The sequence below is a fragment of the Colias croceus genome, chromosome 1 (genome assembly GCF_905220415.1).
Source record: "Colias croceus chromosome 1, ilColCroc2.1".
Lineage (NCBI taxonomy): Eukaryota > Metazoa > Arthropoda > Insecta > Lepidoptera > Pieridae > Colias > Colias croceus.
This window is the reverse complement of record NC_059537.1, coordinates 1219161-1237728: the sequence shown is the minus strand read 5'-3', so window position 1 is coordinate 1237728 and position 18568 is coordinate 1219161. Positions and strand designations below refer to the sequence as shown.

The 18568-nt window shown below is 33.6% G+C and overlaps 4 protein-coding genes across 8 annotated transcripts in view; 3 read left to right on the top strand and 1 right to left on the bottom strand.

Moving 5' to 3' along the window:
• LOC123695281 (zinc transporter 2-like) overlaps positions 1-857 on the top strand; it is a 34263-nt gene extending 33406 nt beyond the window's left edge. For all 3 annotated transcript variants that reach the window (XM_045641084.1, XM_045641067.1, XM_045641076.1), the window contains exon 10: positions 467-857. In XM_045641084.1, the coding sequence (XP_045497040.1) occupies positions 467-612 (146 nt within the window). In that variant the 3' untranslated portion in view covers positions 613-857. The remainder of the gene's footprint in view (positions 1-466) is intronic.
• A 2839-nt stretch (positions 858-3696) lies between these two features.
• LOC123695263 (myrosinase 1-like) lies at positions 3697-12777 on the bottom strand. 3 transcript variants are annotated; one of them, XM_045641048.1, is made up of 9 exons: positions 12345-12777; positions 9125-9228; positions 8560-8752; positions 7147-7318; positions 6013-6220; positions 5599-5693; positions 4943-5245; positions 4369-4610; positions 3697-3869 (listed from the first exon to the last, which is right to left on the bottom strand). In XM_045641048.1, the coding sequence occupies exons 1-9, from the start codon at positions 12386-12388 to the stop codon at positions 3746-3748; spliced, it is 1485 nt and encodes a 494-aa protein (XP_045497004.1). In that variant the 5' UTR covers positions 12389-12777; the 3' UTR covers positions 3697-3745. The 3 variants fall into 3 exon arrangements, with proteins under 3 accessions (XP_045497004.1, XP_045496995.1, XP_045497012.1); XM_045641039.1 differs by lacking the exon at positions 12345-12777 and adding an exon at positions 10031-10108; XM_045641056.1 differs by lacking the exon at positions 12345-12777 and adding an exon at positions 9321-9339.
• A 745-nt stretch (positions 12778-13522) lies between these two features.
• LOC123695666 (protein lethal(2)essential for life-like) lies at positions 13523-14315 on the top strand. Its single transcript, XM_045641574.1, has one exon. It carries the CDS (start codon positions 13612-13614, stop codon positions 14182-14184), a length of 573 nt encoding a protein of 190 aa, XP_045497530.1. The 5' UTR covers positions 13523-13611; the 3' UTR covers positions 14185-14315.
• A 2706-nt stretch (positions 14316-17021) lies between these two features.
• LOC123695673 (protein lethal(2)essential for life-like) lies at positions 17022-17759 on the top strand. The gene has a single exon (XM_045641581.1). It carries the CDS (start codon positions 17081-17083, stop codon positions 17615-17617), a length of 537 nt encoding a protein of 178 aa, XP_045497537.1. The 5' UTR covers positions 17022-17080; the 3' UTR covers positions 17618-17759.
• Positions 17760-18568: the final 809 nt, after the last annotated feature.

Here is an 18568-nt window from a genome sequence, read left to right as displayed (position 1 = left end):
ACGTTTTTCATTGATGCTTCACTCCTATTGGTCCGGTCGACACAATTATTTTTATTAATTGAAAAATCTATCAACCATATTTCTTTTCTGTAACAGTTTTTAACCGACTTCAAAAAAAAGGAGGAGGTTATCAATTCGGCCGGTATATTTTTTTTTTTTTTTTATGTATGTACACCGATTCTTTTTTTGTTCGATGCGGGATGGTGTCGAATTGGTCCCATAAAAATTTTATTCGGATAGGCCCAGTAGTTTTTATTTTATGAGCATTTTTGCCTGTAGGTATTTGTAAATTTTGCAAGTGCAAGTTTGAAGTCGGTTGTTTTTAACGCAGTTATCACTTGTTCAATATTAAATTGATGAACACATAAAACATGTTACTTTAACTGATTTTGGGTAAAGTTTTAGAAAAAAATAAAAAAGTAATAGCAACGTATTTCAAATTAATAAAAAAATATACATTTTTCAGGCACAGGCGTCAGTCCACAGAAGATTCTGGAACAAGCCACACGTCTAGTTCACGAGAAATACAATTTCTTCGAAATGACGTTACAAATTGAGGAATTCAACGACGGCATGGAGGATTGTAGCCAATGTAAGATGCCGCAGGCGTAAAATTGATATCTATTGCTATGTGCCGTAAGGTTGATTTTCCTATATAAAAACAGTACCTACAATAGTTCATGTTATTTATTCATTTTGAACGTTATGTTGTGTAGTAGAAGGTTCATTTTTTAATTTAAAATTATTACGTTATAGTTGATGAAGTAAAATGGTATTGTAATGCTGTAAGGTTAATTTTTTCCTAAAAAAATGTGTAGTAAGTATGTAATAAGTATATGTTGTGAATCGTAAGGCTCATTTTTAGGGTTCCGTAGCCAAAATGGCAAAAACGGAACCCTTATAGTTTCGTCATGTCCGTCTGTCCGTCTGTCCGTCTGTCCGTCTGTCACAGCCGATTTACTCGGAAACTATAAGTACTACAGTGATGAAATTTGATGGGAATATGTGTTGTATGAACCGCTACAAAAATATGACACTAAATAGTAAAAAAAAGAATTGGGGGTGGGGCCCCCCATACATGTAACTGAGGGATGAAATTTTTTTTTTCGATGTACATACCCGTGTGGGGTATCAATGGAAAGGTCTTTTAAAATGATATAAAGTTTTCTAAAAAACATTTTTCTTAAAGTGAACGGTTTTTGAGATATCAGCTCTCAAAGTCGTAAAAAGTATGTCCCCCCCCCTCTATTTTTATAACTACGGGGTATAAAATTCTAAAAAAAATAGAGGTGATGCATGCTAATTAACTCTTTCAACGATTTTTGGTTTGATCAAAGTATCTCTTATAGTTTTTGAGATAGGTTGATTTAACTGTAATTTATTATATTTGCTGCTACGGAACCCTTTGTGCGCGAGCCCGACTCGCACTTGGCCGGTTTTTTGATTGTAAAATTATAACGACATTGTGATTTATGAAAATAGTACGTATTAAAATGCTGTAAGGTTCATTTTCTGATAAAACCGTACAATAGTTAACGCAGTAAAGAATCTTATATTGTGTAGTTTAAGGTTCATTTTGGAATGTAAAATTGTATATTGATGAATTAAATTAGTACCTATTGTCATGCTGTAAGGTTGATTTTCGATTATAATAATGATCCTAAAAACATTATAAATTGATTTTTTTTGTTGATTTGATTGTTGATTTAGTTGTTTGTGAGATTATTGTATTCTAATATAAGAACTTGAAAATTTTGTAGGAAAGTCATCAGTAAATACAAACAAAATTTTATTATAATCGAATATCGAATCGCCCATCTATTTAATAAATTCAAATAAATTGGAGCGCTTATATTTCAAGTTTAGTAGTAGACATTCCACATTATTTCGTCACTACTAAAATTGTAAAACCTCACGTTTTAGAGTATAGTATTTCATTTTTACGGCACATAGCATAATCTAAGTAACAAAACCGAATTTGAGGCTCAAATATTTAAATGTATGTACATATTTATATTACACTAGTATTTACCCGCGACTTTCGATGTCGTCACTCACGTAGTATAGTATTGATTCAGCAGTTTTTGACCTATGAATAACAGAAATAATAACATCTAAAGACGAATAACGTTGACTTATTAATTATTTACTGTTTTATGAAAATAATACATACTACTAAAGAATATAATAAATATACGATATGTTTATCTGTTTAAATTGAACGCAAAAACTGTTGAACCGATTTCGATGAGTTTATCTTATTATCTGGATATATCTTATTTGATTAAAATTGCATATTTTGTCAAACGAAGTCACGGGTGAAACATTATTTTTCTTATTTTACAAATAAGTTTATGTACTTAAAAACGCTCAAATATGAAACTACCGTCAATGTTGTTCAGGTAATGAACTCGGAGTGTTAAAGTGTAATCCAGACGGAACTATCACTATTCGAGACGAAGAGAAGAACTTATAGAGAACAATGTAGAACGTTCTAGAACAATTGAGTTTAATAATGTGTAGAGAACGTTCGAGAATATACTAGAAAATTCTTTTTGCAATCAATGTGTTAGAATGTTTGCGATTTTTCTGGAATGTTCTCGATAACAAGATGCAGTTGAGATAGTATGGAGAATAAATGAACTTAGAACTTTATTATATTATACCTTCTTAATATTTAATATAAATTCTGTTGAATCAGTTTAAAGTTACAGAAATTTAGCTCTGATTTAACGTCAATGTTACACTGTCCAAAATGGGCGTACGATATGAATCTTAACAATGTAATCAATTAAAGAAAAAGTCGTGAAACAAAGAGATAGAATATTTGTTTTATACAACTTCATCTGATTAAAACATAAATTCTAAATTTGTAACTTATTTATAACAAAAATAAGTCGATATTATTGTCATTTGATTAAAGTGCCTTATCCTAACAGGGTAGAGTGTAAGTGAATAGTTGTAACGTTGAAAGTATTGTAGATTTAAGAGGAGATGCATGAATAAAATATGATTTATTGTTTACTTTTGTTTTATTTTTCTAGCACGTTCTAGATGACATAAAAATAAAAAATAAATTGGTATAAAAGTAACTTTGTGGCATAGTGCTCTTGATCACTTGTTCTTTGTTTGTCCAAAGCTTCGTGTCTCACTTCTGGATATCCTCCCCCCAGATGTTCCCCTCCCTACTAATTTTAAGTGTTTACTTTGTCTTGTCCCTACCTCATTTGTCAATATCCTATCAAAATTTATCAATTTTAACAATCTAAAATTTTAAACTCCATCTAAGTACCTATATCTAGTTTATGTTATGCTTTTGTGATGTGTTGTGTTGTCTATAACTAATATTTGTTCTTTGTCAGGTTATACAGCTCCATGTAAGAAGTTTATGAGTAAATAAAAAGTGAATCATCTCATCCGTGATTTTTCCTCAGCACAGAGTATGCTTAACATGAGCATTAACCTAAATTGATCATCTGTTCAAAACTTGACATTGGCAGAATCCGTCTTCACTGGGATCGGGAGTTGCCATTTGTAAAAAGAAGAAGAAGAAGAAGAAGTAATGCTCTAAGTTTGATAATACCTGAGGATTATAGGTTCCATACCTACATAAAAATTAAGTAGAATGAATGTTATCTTTTTAATTTATATGCATTTTCTATAATATTTTAATGATAAACAAATAAAAAACACACATTTCTCTTTCTCATATATTTACACCACTTAAACAAGACTTAAAACTACATCACACCCACGACACAGGAAGACATTTTGTTTGAGCCACTTTTGAATAGTAGCCCGCTGATATTCGCGCGGTTCGTGTTTTGTTTGTCGAATCGTAGTTCACTTCGTATAGGCCGAAACGTTCGCTGAAAGAGTAAGAAATCATTAATTCAAGGATTGCAACACACGGACAATTTTAAGCTATTGCATAGCTTCTCTCGCGCGGGGACTCGAGAAATTCCGTAACGAAAAACCTCACGCTCCGCACTCCGACGGGCGGAGGTGTGGCATGCAATAGCTTTACCGCGGCAGTCCCCGAGTGCCACACGTCGTTTTTTTTATATTATCTAGTTTTTATCACTAAAATGCCGGCTCACAAGTCTTTAAATCTTTAAGAAATTTTTAAGCATGCATTTTTAAGCATACATATTTGCATATTATATAACTCGTAAATGAGTTAAAATTTCTGATGAAATATATGAAAAGGCGCGGGCAAACAACTAGATAAGACCTATTATTATCGGTAAACTTATAAATTACTTGCACATTAAGTTGACAAGAAAGATATCCTGTGAAATACCCATGTTGCTAAAAATTATTATATTTAATTACTGCATTGTTCCAACTTAAGAAATAAATACTTACGAGAACCCTCTCATCCATTCAAAATTGTCCAATAAGCTCCAATACGTATACCCAACTACATTGCACTTATCCTTTATAATTGCATTATGTAATGCTCTCAAATACCCATCTATATAGTTAACCCTTCTTGAGTCCTGTAATCCTGGTTCTAGAGATATACCATTCTCTGTTATAATGGTAATTGGGTTGTTGTATGCGGCTTTCACCCAGTTGAGAGCTTTTCGGAATCCCCAGGGTACCACCTAAAGTAAAAAATAAATGGATAAAACCGCAGATTACTAATAGCACAATACTTTTAATGTATTATGTAACTAAATAAAAAAGTAAAACGTCATCAATTTTGAAGTTGAATCAATAAAACGTAAAAGGTGGGCACCGATTAGAGCTCATGAGAAGTTAAACATGAATTTTTATACTTAATGATTACTTTACAGGGAGTCATTGTTAAATATGCCCAGATAGTTCAGCAACTATTTAATTTCAAATAAATCTATGAAATTAAATGAATGAAAACTATGAACATGCAATTGTTATAGACAGAAAACGTAGAAAATATTTTGGCTAACGATCTCACCTTTAACCATGTAGAATTTGATTTTGGCCACTCCGGCTTCTGCGACAAAATTCCACCCATATCCGTCATGAAAGACGGCTGGGGGGCTATCTTGTTCCTGTTACGTTTCACCAAGTATGTCGTATAATGGTTTAGACCGAGAAAGTCAGCAGATCCTCGGATCATGCGGATCTCATCGGAGGTGAAGGTCGGCAGGCGGGAGCGGGGGAAGTTTTGACGTTTTGATATGTAGTCGATACGCTTTCGCATGATTGGCGGATAGTCCCCTGTTTCCGAGAATATGGGATGCGCGAACCAGCCCAACTGTGGAGTAAGGAATAAATAATTATTTTAAAATGTGCAGATAATAGTAGTTGAACATGGAGCAAATGAGGTGGAAATATTGCTATCCGTAGTAAATTAGCAGACCTCTAAGTATTTTTTTTAATAATTATTAATACTACCATTAGCACTAGCCACAACCTATTAGGTAGGTACATAATACATACATATATGTATGTATAAAAAATTGCAAGACAAGACAGTTAAGGATTTATGTGATTATTTGCATAAAGTGCATATTAATTCTACGTAATATTATAACTTCTTCACTTACTTCAAAAACTATTTTTATCCAATCTGTTTTTATTGCAAAATTAACATAATAAATTACTCACAAAGAACTGCCTGACGACCTCAGCGGCATGCTGATCCTCGTCCGATGTGGTGGCTGGCTCTTGCCACGCGAAATCTAATGTTATGCCCACGTGACCTGCAAAGTGCAAGAGTGCAATTATTTATATGTACTTTAATAAAATTATAGACTGCGATATTTTACGTAATGGGTGGTCTATTCCATCCTTTATTTTGGTTCTTTACTTACACACTTTAATGCAGTGTTTTTTGTCCCAAATATTTTTTAAATTCAAAACGGACCCAAATATAATTTCCAACTGTAACTTTTCGCATTGATAACATTAAATGTATTTTTGTTTCCATTTCAAAGACATAGACGAAATTTAGCGGAGCTATATTAACAGCAATAGGGTAAATGAAGTAGGGATAGCAGCATCATGAAACCATTTCTTTACCTTTCTGTGTCTCAGCGAACTCCTGCTGATACATCCTATACACCTTCCCATGTGCCCTCAGCACGTTGTGTCCACACAGGTAATCTTCAAAGCCGCTTCCGTGAGCACCCGGAGCATCATATCCACCGTAACCATCAAAGCAGAAAGAAAACGGCTCATTGAAAGTCAGCCACGTGTCCACTTTGTCACCAAAGGCTTCGAACAGCACCTAGAACACGCATATCAATAATAGAAACTCTTTACGGCGGCATACAACGGATTTAACGTAACGTAACGACAGATCTGAACGGCAGGCAGTCTTGTACAGATTAAGGAAAAAATTCAAGTTTTTTGCAAATTTCTCATAGGTTTTTTAACTTTATTGGATATTGTTTTTGAATACCTTTAGTTCAATGTTAGTTTAACATAACCATTGTTAGAAAAAAGATTACAATGCATAAATAATGAAGTTATTTATAAATTAAAAAACCACTTTTTTGCACCAGTGTTGGACAGTTAAAATCTAATGATGGACACCCAGTTTTGGACAATAGACTCACAATCGCCTATGAAAAATATCAGAGCGTTGTATTCATTGAAAATAACACCTTATTTCGTGACAGTAATGTTCAAAGTCGTAAATCAGTCATTAAAAACTCTATCTACATGCGTAATATTCTACGCATATTCGATACCAAAAGGGCTGTATTTTCAAATATTATTTAATTTATTGTAAATACAACATAGTGACCGATTATGTCATACACCAGTGCAAATTATTAGCGCGATAAGAAGGGGTCATGCACTTGATAAATCGAGATAAACTGTTAATTAATTATAACTCATTCTATGTAAATATTATTCAAAATTATTAGTTTACCTAATTAAAATTATTTCATTAACCTGCTTAGGAAATGCTCTATCTACTTTGTAAAATACACAGGTATTTTAGGTCTAACTGCTCTAGACAAAAATTTTTATGGCTGTTCTTTCGTAAAATCTGAGTAAAAGCATGGACCAATATACTCAAATTGGTCCATGTTAAAAGTAAGAAATTTTTTTTTAGTTTATTACCACCACATTTTTTCTATAATAAACCTACGTTCAGACAAGATGTATTTGATAGGCAGACATTATAATAAATATTAGTCATACCCGTGCATAATCAACGAAATAGTCCGCAATAATCGGATTAGTCCAGCCGCCGAGGTCCTGCAGGCTCTGTGGTAGGTCCCAGTGGTACATCGTCACGAGTGGCATTATATTATGAGCCTTGAGTTCATCCAGCAATAAGGTGTAATATTTAATGCCATCTTCGTTGATCTCACTGGAAAGATATAGACGTTTATATTATGTAACTAGCTGCGCTTCGCGGTTTCATCTGCATGGCTCCGCTCCTGTTGGTCTTAGCGTATATTATATCATATCATCAATAAATGGGCTATCTAACACCGAAAGAATTTTTCAAGTCGGACCAGTAGTTCCTGAGATTCAAACAAGCAAACAAACTCTTCAGCTTCATAATATTATAGTATAGATTAATAAAATGTGACTAAGCGAGTGTGAAACACTGAGAGGTAAAAATTATAACATTCATATTATTTAATCTGTAGTTAATTTAGGAAACATAATAACATTGTAGGATCTGGGTTCCTGTGAAAAGGTCCACTTAGTCTACTTTTGTTATACTTTTCGATCGATTCCCCAACAACAATTCCTAGATTCCCGGGAGACGAGAGATTCCTAACGCTATCGCTATTATGGATAAAAGTTTATTCACAAAAAAATTTTATTCGTGACTTAGCATACCACGTCTTTAACCACAATGACGCCTCTTGCATCATAACACCGAGAAATACGAGCAAATAATCGTAAATTAATTATTATTATACTATTTTCTTGCATTAAAACAATACAAAGAAATATGGGCAATATGCCAATAAATCACTTTATCAGTATACCTATTACAATTTACATCGCAGGCAAATTGTAGATATGATTTCTTCGATTACAAATGGCAACGTCTCTTTACAGACACTCGCTGTTTTGTATTATGTCGAGAATTCGGATTCAGAAATTTAAGGTCGGAAAAGTAAAATCTGTGGCATAAATCCTAACACACAACTGTGAGCGTCGGTAAGCTCTCAACGTATTAAAAATAACGTTTTTGGTACTTAACTACTTTTGTTGTAATAATTTTTTGAAAAATATACAATTTGCGAATAATAGTTGCAGTTTGCACTTGCCTGACTTATTTGCCATCAGGTGCTTGCAAGTCTTTGCAATAAACCGGTTCAATAAGATGCTTATAGCAAGCTATCCACGGCGATCCTAGGTTCAGTCATAAAGCTTAACCAATCATATAAAAAATGTCTCACAGTCTCACTCTTGCATTAAAGGAAGAATCGACCTGATCCTAAATATACCTATATCATCAAACCTAACGAAGCTTAACACATACAGCTCTAAAAATATCTTCTACCATAAAGAAGAGAACCCATCTACCTCTTTATAACCCTACAAAGTTATTTAGCAACAAACACTTTTCATTTAAGTTTAACATCTTACTTGCTCAGTCCATTAGGCAATATCCTGGGCCAGGATACAGAGAACCGATAGAACTGCACGCCAAGTTGTTCCATCATATCGACGTCTCGCTTGAACAGGTGGTAGGAGTCAGCCGCCGTGTCTCCGTTGTGGTGGTCGAATACACGCTCCGGGTGGCTGTGCGTGTACCTGTCCCAGATGCTTTCACCCTTGCCTGGAATAATTTTAAAAATCTATCAAAATATTTCTTTACTTTATAATCATTATCTGTTACAGCTTATATAAATGTAAGCTACGGCTAATAGTGCAATAATGTTTGTGTCAAACTAAAACAAACATTATTGACAAAATGGCAAAGAATACACGAAAACTCATTCTCTCACTATGTAGAGCGCAATTTTAGAAGATACCTGTTCACAGAATTTAAAAGAGCAACTAACGAGAGAGTTTCTTGCCGCCTCTTCTCTGTTGAAATTGCTTTCTGAACCGGTTGAAATTAATTTACTTATCTACTGCATTTTGACGATATTAAAGCGTTTCTCAAAGTAAAATGAATGACTGAATAAATATTAGAGGATGGCTCTACCTGAAACATTCCAAGCTCCTTCAATCTGGTATGCAGCAGTCGCGACTCCAAATAAGAACTTATTCGGGAAACATATTTTTTCGTTCTCTGCGGTGACTCGAGCTCTACAAAAAACAACACAAAACACAATCATAGATTGCACAAAACTTTATCCCCTTTTAGTTGATATAAAATAGAACATAAAAATTTTTGTTACCAAAACACCGAATCAAATAATCTATTATTGTGCCACATATGCCCACACTTCAATTTAATTTATCTATATTGAATGAATAAGGGTTCATGTATTACGTAACTTAAGATTAAGATAATTCTTATAAGAATAACAACAACATCTAATTACTATTTACTACGAAGCCATTACAGGTCAAATGTGTTCTCTTATTAATTTCCGTGTCAATTAGGTCGCCTGGTGGAGAACGCTGAAAAAGATAAGGTGCACCCATTGCATTGCAAATGTTTTTTTTTTCAAAATGGAGCAATATACCTACTTTCTACACTAAATATTTTTTTGATATTATTAATTTCAAATATATAAAAAAATATGTATGAATTAAGTAGAGCCACCATTAACAGTTAGTAAGCATTATTAAAACTAATTCAGTGCGAAGGTGGTTTTTTCCAGTATTATAAGGTTTCAGTATTAGTCTGAACTAATCATTATTCGAAGAGTCTTTATATAATAATCAATTAACTATGTACCTACAACCTACTAATTTAGTTATTAGAGATTAAAGCTAATAGATATTGTTATCTCCTACCACTTTACTATAAGAAAAATTTAAACCTATTAGTTAATAATGTGCTTTAATAGAGGTATTCTATTATATTTTATTCTAATAATTTCGTTGTATTAACCCAAAATATCCTGAGCATAGAGATATGTATTAATAAAAAAATACATACCCTATAAACGCAAAACACAAAAAATATGAAAGTACACTATCCATGCTGACGCTGATGTAGTCAGAGCTACACTGATAGCCCAAGACCTATAGACATTATTATAATTAATTTATTATCAGCTGCTAAGAGTCAATGCCTTTAGATTTACTATTTAAAAAGTTTATTTGTTTTCGCAAATGTTAAAACTGGAGAGTAAGCAATTTGTTACAATGCCGCTGTTACAAAAAATTGGCTAATTAATAAACAAGCCGGTTCAATAATCGAAATTTTACAGATATAATTGTTATAGTAGGCAATCATCATTTGATTCCTCGCATACCTCAGACATAAACATGGAAAATATTCGTCTAAATTAAATTATTTGCAGTTTTATTAAACGGTAAGTATATGATCGCTATACTGGCATATTATGGCGTCATAGCTGTTAATTCAAAGTTCAAACAAATGAATAATGTAATGATACGTTATAACTTGTTAGGTCATTTTGGAAGCGTCGGTTAGAAACTCCTCACGATGCAATGTCCTTCAATCTATCCTTCAAATAACATTTTTGATCGGATGAATTCTTAACAATACTCGCAACCCCGGCAATGAAAGCGGCTCGACGGAATGCAGTGGAGTTTAGTCGGTAGTCCAGTTAGTGGTACCATATTGCATTTTCCACTATAAATATACTTATGATTTTTATTAAAAAACCATCTATAATTCTGAGAACAAACTTAAAAACTTCAAAGTTATTACGAATGCATATAAACAACTTGACTCACAATGTTCAAAGCGGCATTGTTTAAACCATTATTGAAATAAACCTTAATTCATGCCACTAATGCTTATTATTCAAATCGCTCATTACAAAGCGGAAGAGTTTTTTTTAACAATTTTTGACTTTGATTGTGGGTCTTTTGAATGCATGAATACTTTTATTGTAACTGCGTATAATAATGTATCCCCGAAACTATTTGTAGCATGCTGTATGAATGAGAATAAGTTTAAATCCATAGGAAAAGTCGTCCATTTAAAGTTACATTAGGGGTTGTGTTTCTAAGAGGACGCAATTTTATTTAGGGAGGGTTGTCGAGTTCAAGAACGTGGGGTCGCTCATTCGTGACTACTATAAATTGAATTGTCTACTAATTAAAAAGAAGTTTGAATAAATTTTCTTTCAGGCGTTATAAATATTTCGTAATTTCACAATAAAACTCCATAAGAATTATATATGATCTTTTAATAAAGATTTTGCACTTTTTTTATTATATTTTATTAGTTGATGTAGCCTAGGCTTAAATCTTAATTAATGTAGGTTTTGTAGAGCTCCGAACCCGAAGTTGTTGGTATGATCCATTAGCTTATTTTCCTATTATTTGTTTTATTCATATTATAATACCATTATTCTCAATATTCTTTTGTTAATACTTTGACCGTTTTCCTGACCACCTATGAGGCTATGAGGTAGTTTTTAACTCGATCCTCAGTGTAGGTACGCTAAAACTGAGCATAATTACATATTTGATGATGTGATTTCCACCTTTGTTTTTTTCTGTTGTCTTTTCTTCTTTTTTGACGGCCCAGGCTGCGGGTCCGCGTCAAATTCAGTATCAGTCCGTCGAGTTGCCGCAACGATGGAGCGAGCCATAGATATACACTTTCCTTGTGCAAGCAACGATTTACGTTTTGATTGGCACATAATTTCTGATAACAAAACTGATAAAGTTTCAGGAATTACAGTTGGCACGTCGTTCGTTTCATTCTGTGAACGGATGTCTTCCAAAATAATAGCCGCGGCATCTCTAACTTTCTGCAATCTCTCATCTTGATTATCGTTCTTTTTATTAGATGATTTTTTTGACTTTATTTCATGGTCATTATTTTCAGTAGGTGATCTTGTGGACATTACTCCATATACAAAATCTTTGAAGCAGACTATGGTATCTTGTCCAATTTTATTAAAAAATAAAATATCATCTTTATACTTCTCTTTCAATCGTTTTTTGATTGTACGCTTCTGAGGAATGTAATCCGCTTTAATCGATTTCATCAAATCCGAAATTGGAAATTTACGCCTATCGCTGTTTTCATCTAAGAAAGCGAAAACATCCTCCATAGCTTTATCAATGTTCTTTTTACGTTGATCCTTTTTCTTTTGTTCAGACCATTTTTTGGAGTACAATCGCTTGCTACAATCATTGTGATATTTACCTTCAACGTCTACTAAGCTAGGAACATTGGCAATGCGCTCAGTAATGCGCTTTGCTTCGTCGTCGGTACGATTGCAGATGAGGTCCAAAAAGCTTTTTTTCGTTTCATCATTACGCACCTGACAAACTCTCCTCTGTTGGCTTGAAGGTAAATCACTCTCATCCTGGAATACTTCTCCGCAAATAAAGCAATAATGCACAAAATCAAAATCAGTCCCTAGAATGTCTGATACTGAAGACGATGAACTGCTCATACGACGAACATTATCTGTTTGATTTTCACTATAACTGTAATAACACGAAATATGTACAATAACTTCCGAAATATTTTTTAAAAATTGTTCACTGTCCACATCGTTTTTAGCCTTTGCTCGATCAAGTAAAGTTTTCACTCCCTTTGCATTCACAGTTCTTACTTTAATGTCCCCTTGAGGTTTTTTACAAATGAAACAAACACTCATTATGCACGTTTTAAGAAATATTTATCAATGTATCAAGGAGAATACAAACTGTGCCAAACTAAAAATACTTTCACGATTTACAATACATCTAAACGTGGCGAACTACACAGAGCAAGTGCGAACTATGCAACACAACTGAATGAATACGTAGAAACTAGAAAGAGACAGTGTAACGTCCGGGACAAAATATAAAAAAAACTCTTTGCATCCGTTTTTTCAAGATGGCGGCTGCTGACAAGGGTGGCACCCTACAAACTTAAATGTCCTCAGAGAAACGCACGCAAAACTAAAAAAAAATTATAATAACATTTCAAAGGACACAATGCTCCTATTTTTTTGGGAGATACATTCGTATTCTCCTGTTTTTGTTCGCTAAAATCTTGAAACGATTATCTTGACCATGATTGTAGAATTTTAGCCGTATAATTTGAACTAAATGCCTTAAAATCTAAGTAAATACCTATGTGAAAGGTAGAATGGATTAGGTACCTAAGAATCTATTATTTCGTCATAAAAATTAGAGAATGTGTGTGTGTGTGTGTGTAAATATTGTATTATTGTAAAACGCCTATTTAACGACAGTAAATTACAGTATATTTTATAATGTCTTGTTTACATTAAAAACGAACTATACAGCACAAAATAGTTAATTTAGTATGTAAACATTTTATTTTCACTATTCACTACTAGATGGCGCTAACATTGTATTGCTAGTATCGAAATTTCTCGATTTCCGTTTTATTGCTACTTTGTTTTCCTTTCAAGAAAGTTCTCAGGTGTTCACGTCATTTCTACTAGGTGGCGTTGAATTCAACTATATAAGCGGCGGTCTTACGTGGATACGGCAGTTATAAACAAGTAAAGACGAGTGTGAATCGAAGCGTAGAATCGAGAGTACGCGTGATATTTACGCGATAATTTCAAGATGTCTTTAATTCCGCGATTTTTCGACGAACGTCCCTTCAGGATGATGGAACGCGATCTGCTTTCCCCAAAATTTTACATGCCTAACTTCAACCAGATAGTACCTCGCGAATTCTTCCAGCCATGGTCAGCCAGACCATGGGAAGATATGTTGAGGCAGATGGAACATCTTTCATCCGCAATGAACCAGCTCGCTCTAGAAGGAACGAAGATATCATCGGACAATGAGAAATTCCAAGTAAACGTAGACGTGCAGCATTTCGCCCCGGACGAAATAAACGTCAAGGTTGGTGATGGTTTCGTGACCGTTGAAGGAAAACATGAAGAAAAGCGTGATGAGCACGGCTATATTTCCCGGCAGTTTGTTAGACGGTACGCGTTGCCACAAGGCTGCCTGCCAGATACAGTGCAGTCCAAACTTTCTTCTGATGGCGTGCTAACTGTGACAGCCCCAAAGGTACTCCCGTTGCCATCATCGGGTGAAAGGATCGTCCCCATAACCCACACAGGACCTATTAGAAGACAAATAGGATCTTCAGAGTCAGAACAACCAAAAGTCGAAGAGGCAAATTAAACTCTGCGATATGTTTTTAATTTAAAGACTGAAAGTGCGACTATTTTTGTGTATTGTGTTAAGTTTACAGTGTATGTAAGAAATAACTAAAACTATAATTGTAAATATATTATTATTTCGTTAATTAAGTACTTTATTGTTTTATTTTTTCAATGACAATTACCTATATACCTTGTAATTACAAAATTTCAAACTGTTGATTGAATTTTTGAACTTACTTCATATACCTAGTTACCTAATACAAATAATAATAATATTATGTTTAAAAAGAAATAGCTTTCCGATTACAACAAAAATTAAATATTCTGAAACCTTTTTCCATTTAACGATAGCGGATACATCGGTAAGGTATAGGTATTGTGTTTACATAATAAAACAAAGATAAAAATAACTGTTGTGTTTACATGAACATACGTAATTACTAATTATGTAGGTGGTTTGATCGTATCTATTCTATCTAGCATTAAGTATTGTATACTTGATAACTAATATACTTATTAATAATTATAGGTATGAAATATGAATAAATATATCGTAATATACTTGGTAGTTTTGCCTGAGTGATAAAAAATTGCCTATGATCTACAAGGTCTTATAAACAATCTCTTAGAAAACTTCATCAATATCGGTTCAGCTTTTCTTGTCTGGAAAGGTAACACACTAACATTTTGTATAATTTTACCATCATAATTTCATTGACATACGATATGTAACCAGTGAAACCCGCGGCCGCTATCAAAAGATTGTATTTCTATGAGTAATTCTACACAAATGCATCACTGCTAAGTTTTATCAAAATCTGTTCAGTGGTTTCGTGTTGATTGACAAACGCACAAAAATCCATCGAAATTTCTAAACTTTCGCATTTATTATAGGTACTGTAGAGATTTAGTTTATAATAAGTGATTAATCTTGTTTAATATAATTAAATTAAAATTTAATTTCGGTAAATTAAAGAAAAGAATCAAAGTGAATAAAGTTATTTTAATAATAATGATTCAAAGCAATAAAAATAAACATGACTTATCACTTCATTAGACTTATGTATCTATACCACCTATACTAAAAATAGATAGACCGTATGCTTTACACCTTGGCTTGGCAATTATGATTGGCTTCCGAATGCATATTGTGGCATTCACATTATACCTACCATGCAGGCTATACAAAATATAATACAGGCACAGTAGGTGTATGTTCCTACCTTAATAATACATATAATATTTTAGTAGGTACTGAACGGGATAATTGTGTTCATAAAGGTACTTAATTACTATCTTATACCTATGTACTAATAAAATAAATCATATTTATTATAAAACAAATATATTAATAAAACAAATCATAATATTATAAGGCCTAAAGGTCCATATTGCTGTAGGTCTCTGTTTCTTTAAATACCTAACACACAAGAGTAAAGAACGCACTCAAAAAAAAAAGAAGTAAACCTAATTTTAATCAACTTTTGTTTGTAATCAATTCTAGAGCCATCTAGTGTTTAAAAGCGGAATAAATTTTGTGTACATTTTAATAATAATATAATTATTGTGATAAAACATTATTTAACACAAATGAATAACTACACTAAAAAATTAAATCATATATTTAAGTCAATTCTAATTCTTTTCGTAGGTACTAAAAAAATACAGGCATTGTTGAAATAAAGGTAAAGGAAATTTCTAGAAACTTAAGTTAGCCTTCAATTATTTTAAATAGCGCCATCTTTTGTTGAATAGAATTAAATTTACGTAGTCATTTCTTGACAACCTTTTTTGCTCACCGTGTGTCATTAATATATGTTTTGTCATTTTTTAAATAATTTTATCAATTTAAATATAATGGTGACTAATGTACCATAAAAATTTTCGAAAGTGAGATGTGAATGGCGAATGAAGAAAGCAACACAATCAATATTATAATAAAAAATTACAAAAATAATTGTATAGATGTATTAGGCTACGTAGGTTTCAAATATCGCATAACAAAAAATTGTTGTGTGGTTTTATGAAACCACGGTAAAAGTGAAACTGTTCGAACGGTTCCGAACACTGCTTTGTGTAGCGCATGTCGCGTGCCGAGTAGGTATACCTACTCGGCAGCCGCGATACACGCGACATGCGCTACACAGACCAAAAAGTTTGAGACGATGTAATAAAAGTTTCACTTTAATAAATATATGGTCATTGAGCTATTATGACGACGTATAGAGGAGACACCACGAAGAAAATCTGTGCGCTAAGGGCGGAGGGCGGGGCGGCTAGTGAGTCATAGATTCAGCGATGTCATCGACTCACCTTAAGCGATGCTATAGAGGCGAAACTTCGTAAATATTCTGCCTATAACCAATTAAGAACAATCAATGTAACAAAAAAAAATATAATTATTAATCTAGTAAATAAATTATTAATAAACTTATCAATAAAAAAGACGTGTGGCACTCGGGGACTGCCGCGGTAAAGCTATTCACTATTGCATAGCATGCTTTCAAGCCACACCTCCGTATCCGTCAGAGTGGGAAGCGTGAGGTTTTTTCGTTACGGAATTTCTCGATTCGGTCCCCGCGTTCAAGGCCCGCGATAGAAGCTATGCAATAGCTTAAAATTTATACCAAAAATGTTAAACATAACTAGAAAAACCAAAGGTTTGTAACCCCTGCGCAGACTGAGCACATGCGCGTAAACACACGAATTCTCTAGATGTTCTAGATTTTTCGTTATCTTTCTCCTCGCTACGAGATGGCGCTTTGTGATATAAATACTCAACCGGCTTTTCGGCATATGTCATTCACATTCTGACAACTCTCAAGTGTACGCTAAGCGATTCGCTGAGACCTGAGTGAATTTAAAGTGCATAAAGTTATTGATTTGTGTGTAATAAGTATTTTAAATACTCCATCATGTCAATGTATCCACTGTTCTTCGAATATGATCGTCCACAACGGCCACGACCACGGCAGCATCTATTGGACCAACATTTCGGCTTGGGACTAACGCCAAATGATTATCTTACCATCCTTGCGGTGCCACAAGTTAACAACAACTACTACAGGCCATGGAGAAACCTTCGAGCGTCCAATGAAGATGAAGGATCAACGATTAAAAATGAGAAAGACAAATTTCAAGTGAACTTGGACGTGCAGCACTTCACTCCTGAGGAGATTTCGGTGAAGACGGCTGATGGTTATTTAGTGGTGGAAGCCAAACACGAAGAGAGGCAAGATGAGCATGGATATATCTCTCGAAGTTTCGTAAGGCGGTATCCTTTACCAGAAGGTATTGAAGAGTCTTCTGTGACGTCAAAGCTCTCTTCAGATGGTGTGCTGTCCATCACAGCGCCATTGAAAGCCCCGCCTAAATCTTCAACTGAACGTGTGGTACCGATCATCCAGACTGGTCCCGTGAAGAAACAAATAGAAGGAGAAAAGGCGGAGTAAAGTGATCTAAATAATACTCTAGATTTAATTTAATTTTGTACGTACCTACTTGCTAACTGTGAAGTCTGATAATATAATATTTTTGGTATGAGTATGTTGTGTCGGAATGTGTTTTCGTTTAATAAATTATTTCTAGTCATTATTTCTGTATTTTTATATACCTTTTGGTTTATTGGATTCTATACGTGCCTATATTAGTACCTACCTACATTTTATTATCAATTCATCATTGTTTATGAAGAACATATAACATAACTACTGTTATTATTATTAATCACTACTATTCTACAACTAGTTAAAAAAATGTTGTGTGGTTTTATGAAACCACGGTAAAAGTGAAACTTTTTTTCACACTGTAAACATTTAACTAAAAATTATCGTATTTGTACGATAATTATCGTGCGTCACGCGACATGCGCTACACAGACCAAAAAGTTTGAGACGATGTATTAAAAGTTTCACTTTAAAAATTACAAGTGGTAACTGCTTTAAAAACAAATGACTTCAAACTTGAACTTGCAACATTTACAAATACAGACAAAAATGCTCTTAAAATAAAAACTTCTGGGCCTATCCGAATAAAATTTTTATGGGATCAATTCGACACCATCCCGCATCGAACAAAAAAATAATCACGTAAATCGGTTTAGAAACCTCGGAGTAATTGGTGTACATACATAAAAAAAACATACCGGCCGAATTGATAACCTCCTCCTTTTTTTTGAAGTCGGTTAAAAAGAGCGACATCTGTCATTGTTGGTGTTTGCAGATTCGTAAACATTTACTAGTCTGACTCAATTCTACTAGAGGGCGCTATAATTTTATTAAAAACCAACTAGTCTTGTATTATTATTTTGATAGCTGTACGAGAATCACAATATAGACACTCTTTCCCTGATAGAATCACAAAATACAGGGTTAGTTTTCAATGACCAGCCAAAATATAAAATT

Bases quoted from the DNA above. Each gene is read 5' to 3' on its own strand.
- LOC123695263 (XM_045641048.1), bottom strand. From the start codon at position 12,388: ATGAGAGTGATTTACCTTCAAGCCAACAGAGGAGAGTTTGTCAG. The intron at 7,319-8,559 runs GTAAGATGTTAA...ATATCTTTCCAG, and splicing joins TTGCCTAATGGACTGAGCAA to TGAGATCAACGAAGATGGCA. The intron at 3,870-4,368 runs GTAAGTATTTAT...TTACTCTTTCAG, and splicing joins GAATGGATGAGAGGGTTCTC to CGAACGTTTCGGCCTATACG.
- LOC123695666 (XM_045641574.1), top strand. From the start codon at position 13,612: ATGTCTTTAATTCCGCGATTTTTCGACGAACGTCCCTTCAGGATGATG.
- LOC123695673 (XM_045641581.1), top strand. From the start codon at position 17,081: ATGTCAATGTATCCACTGTTCTTCGAATATGATCGTCCACAACGGCCA.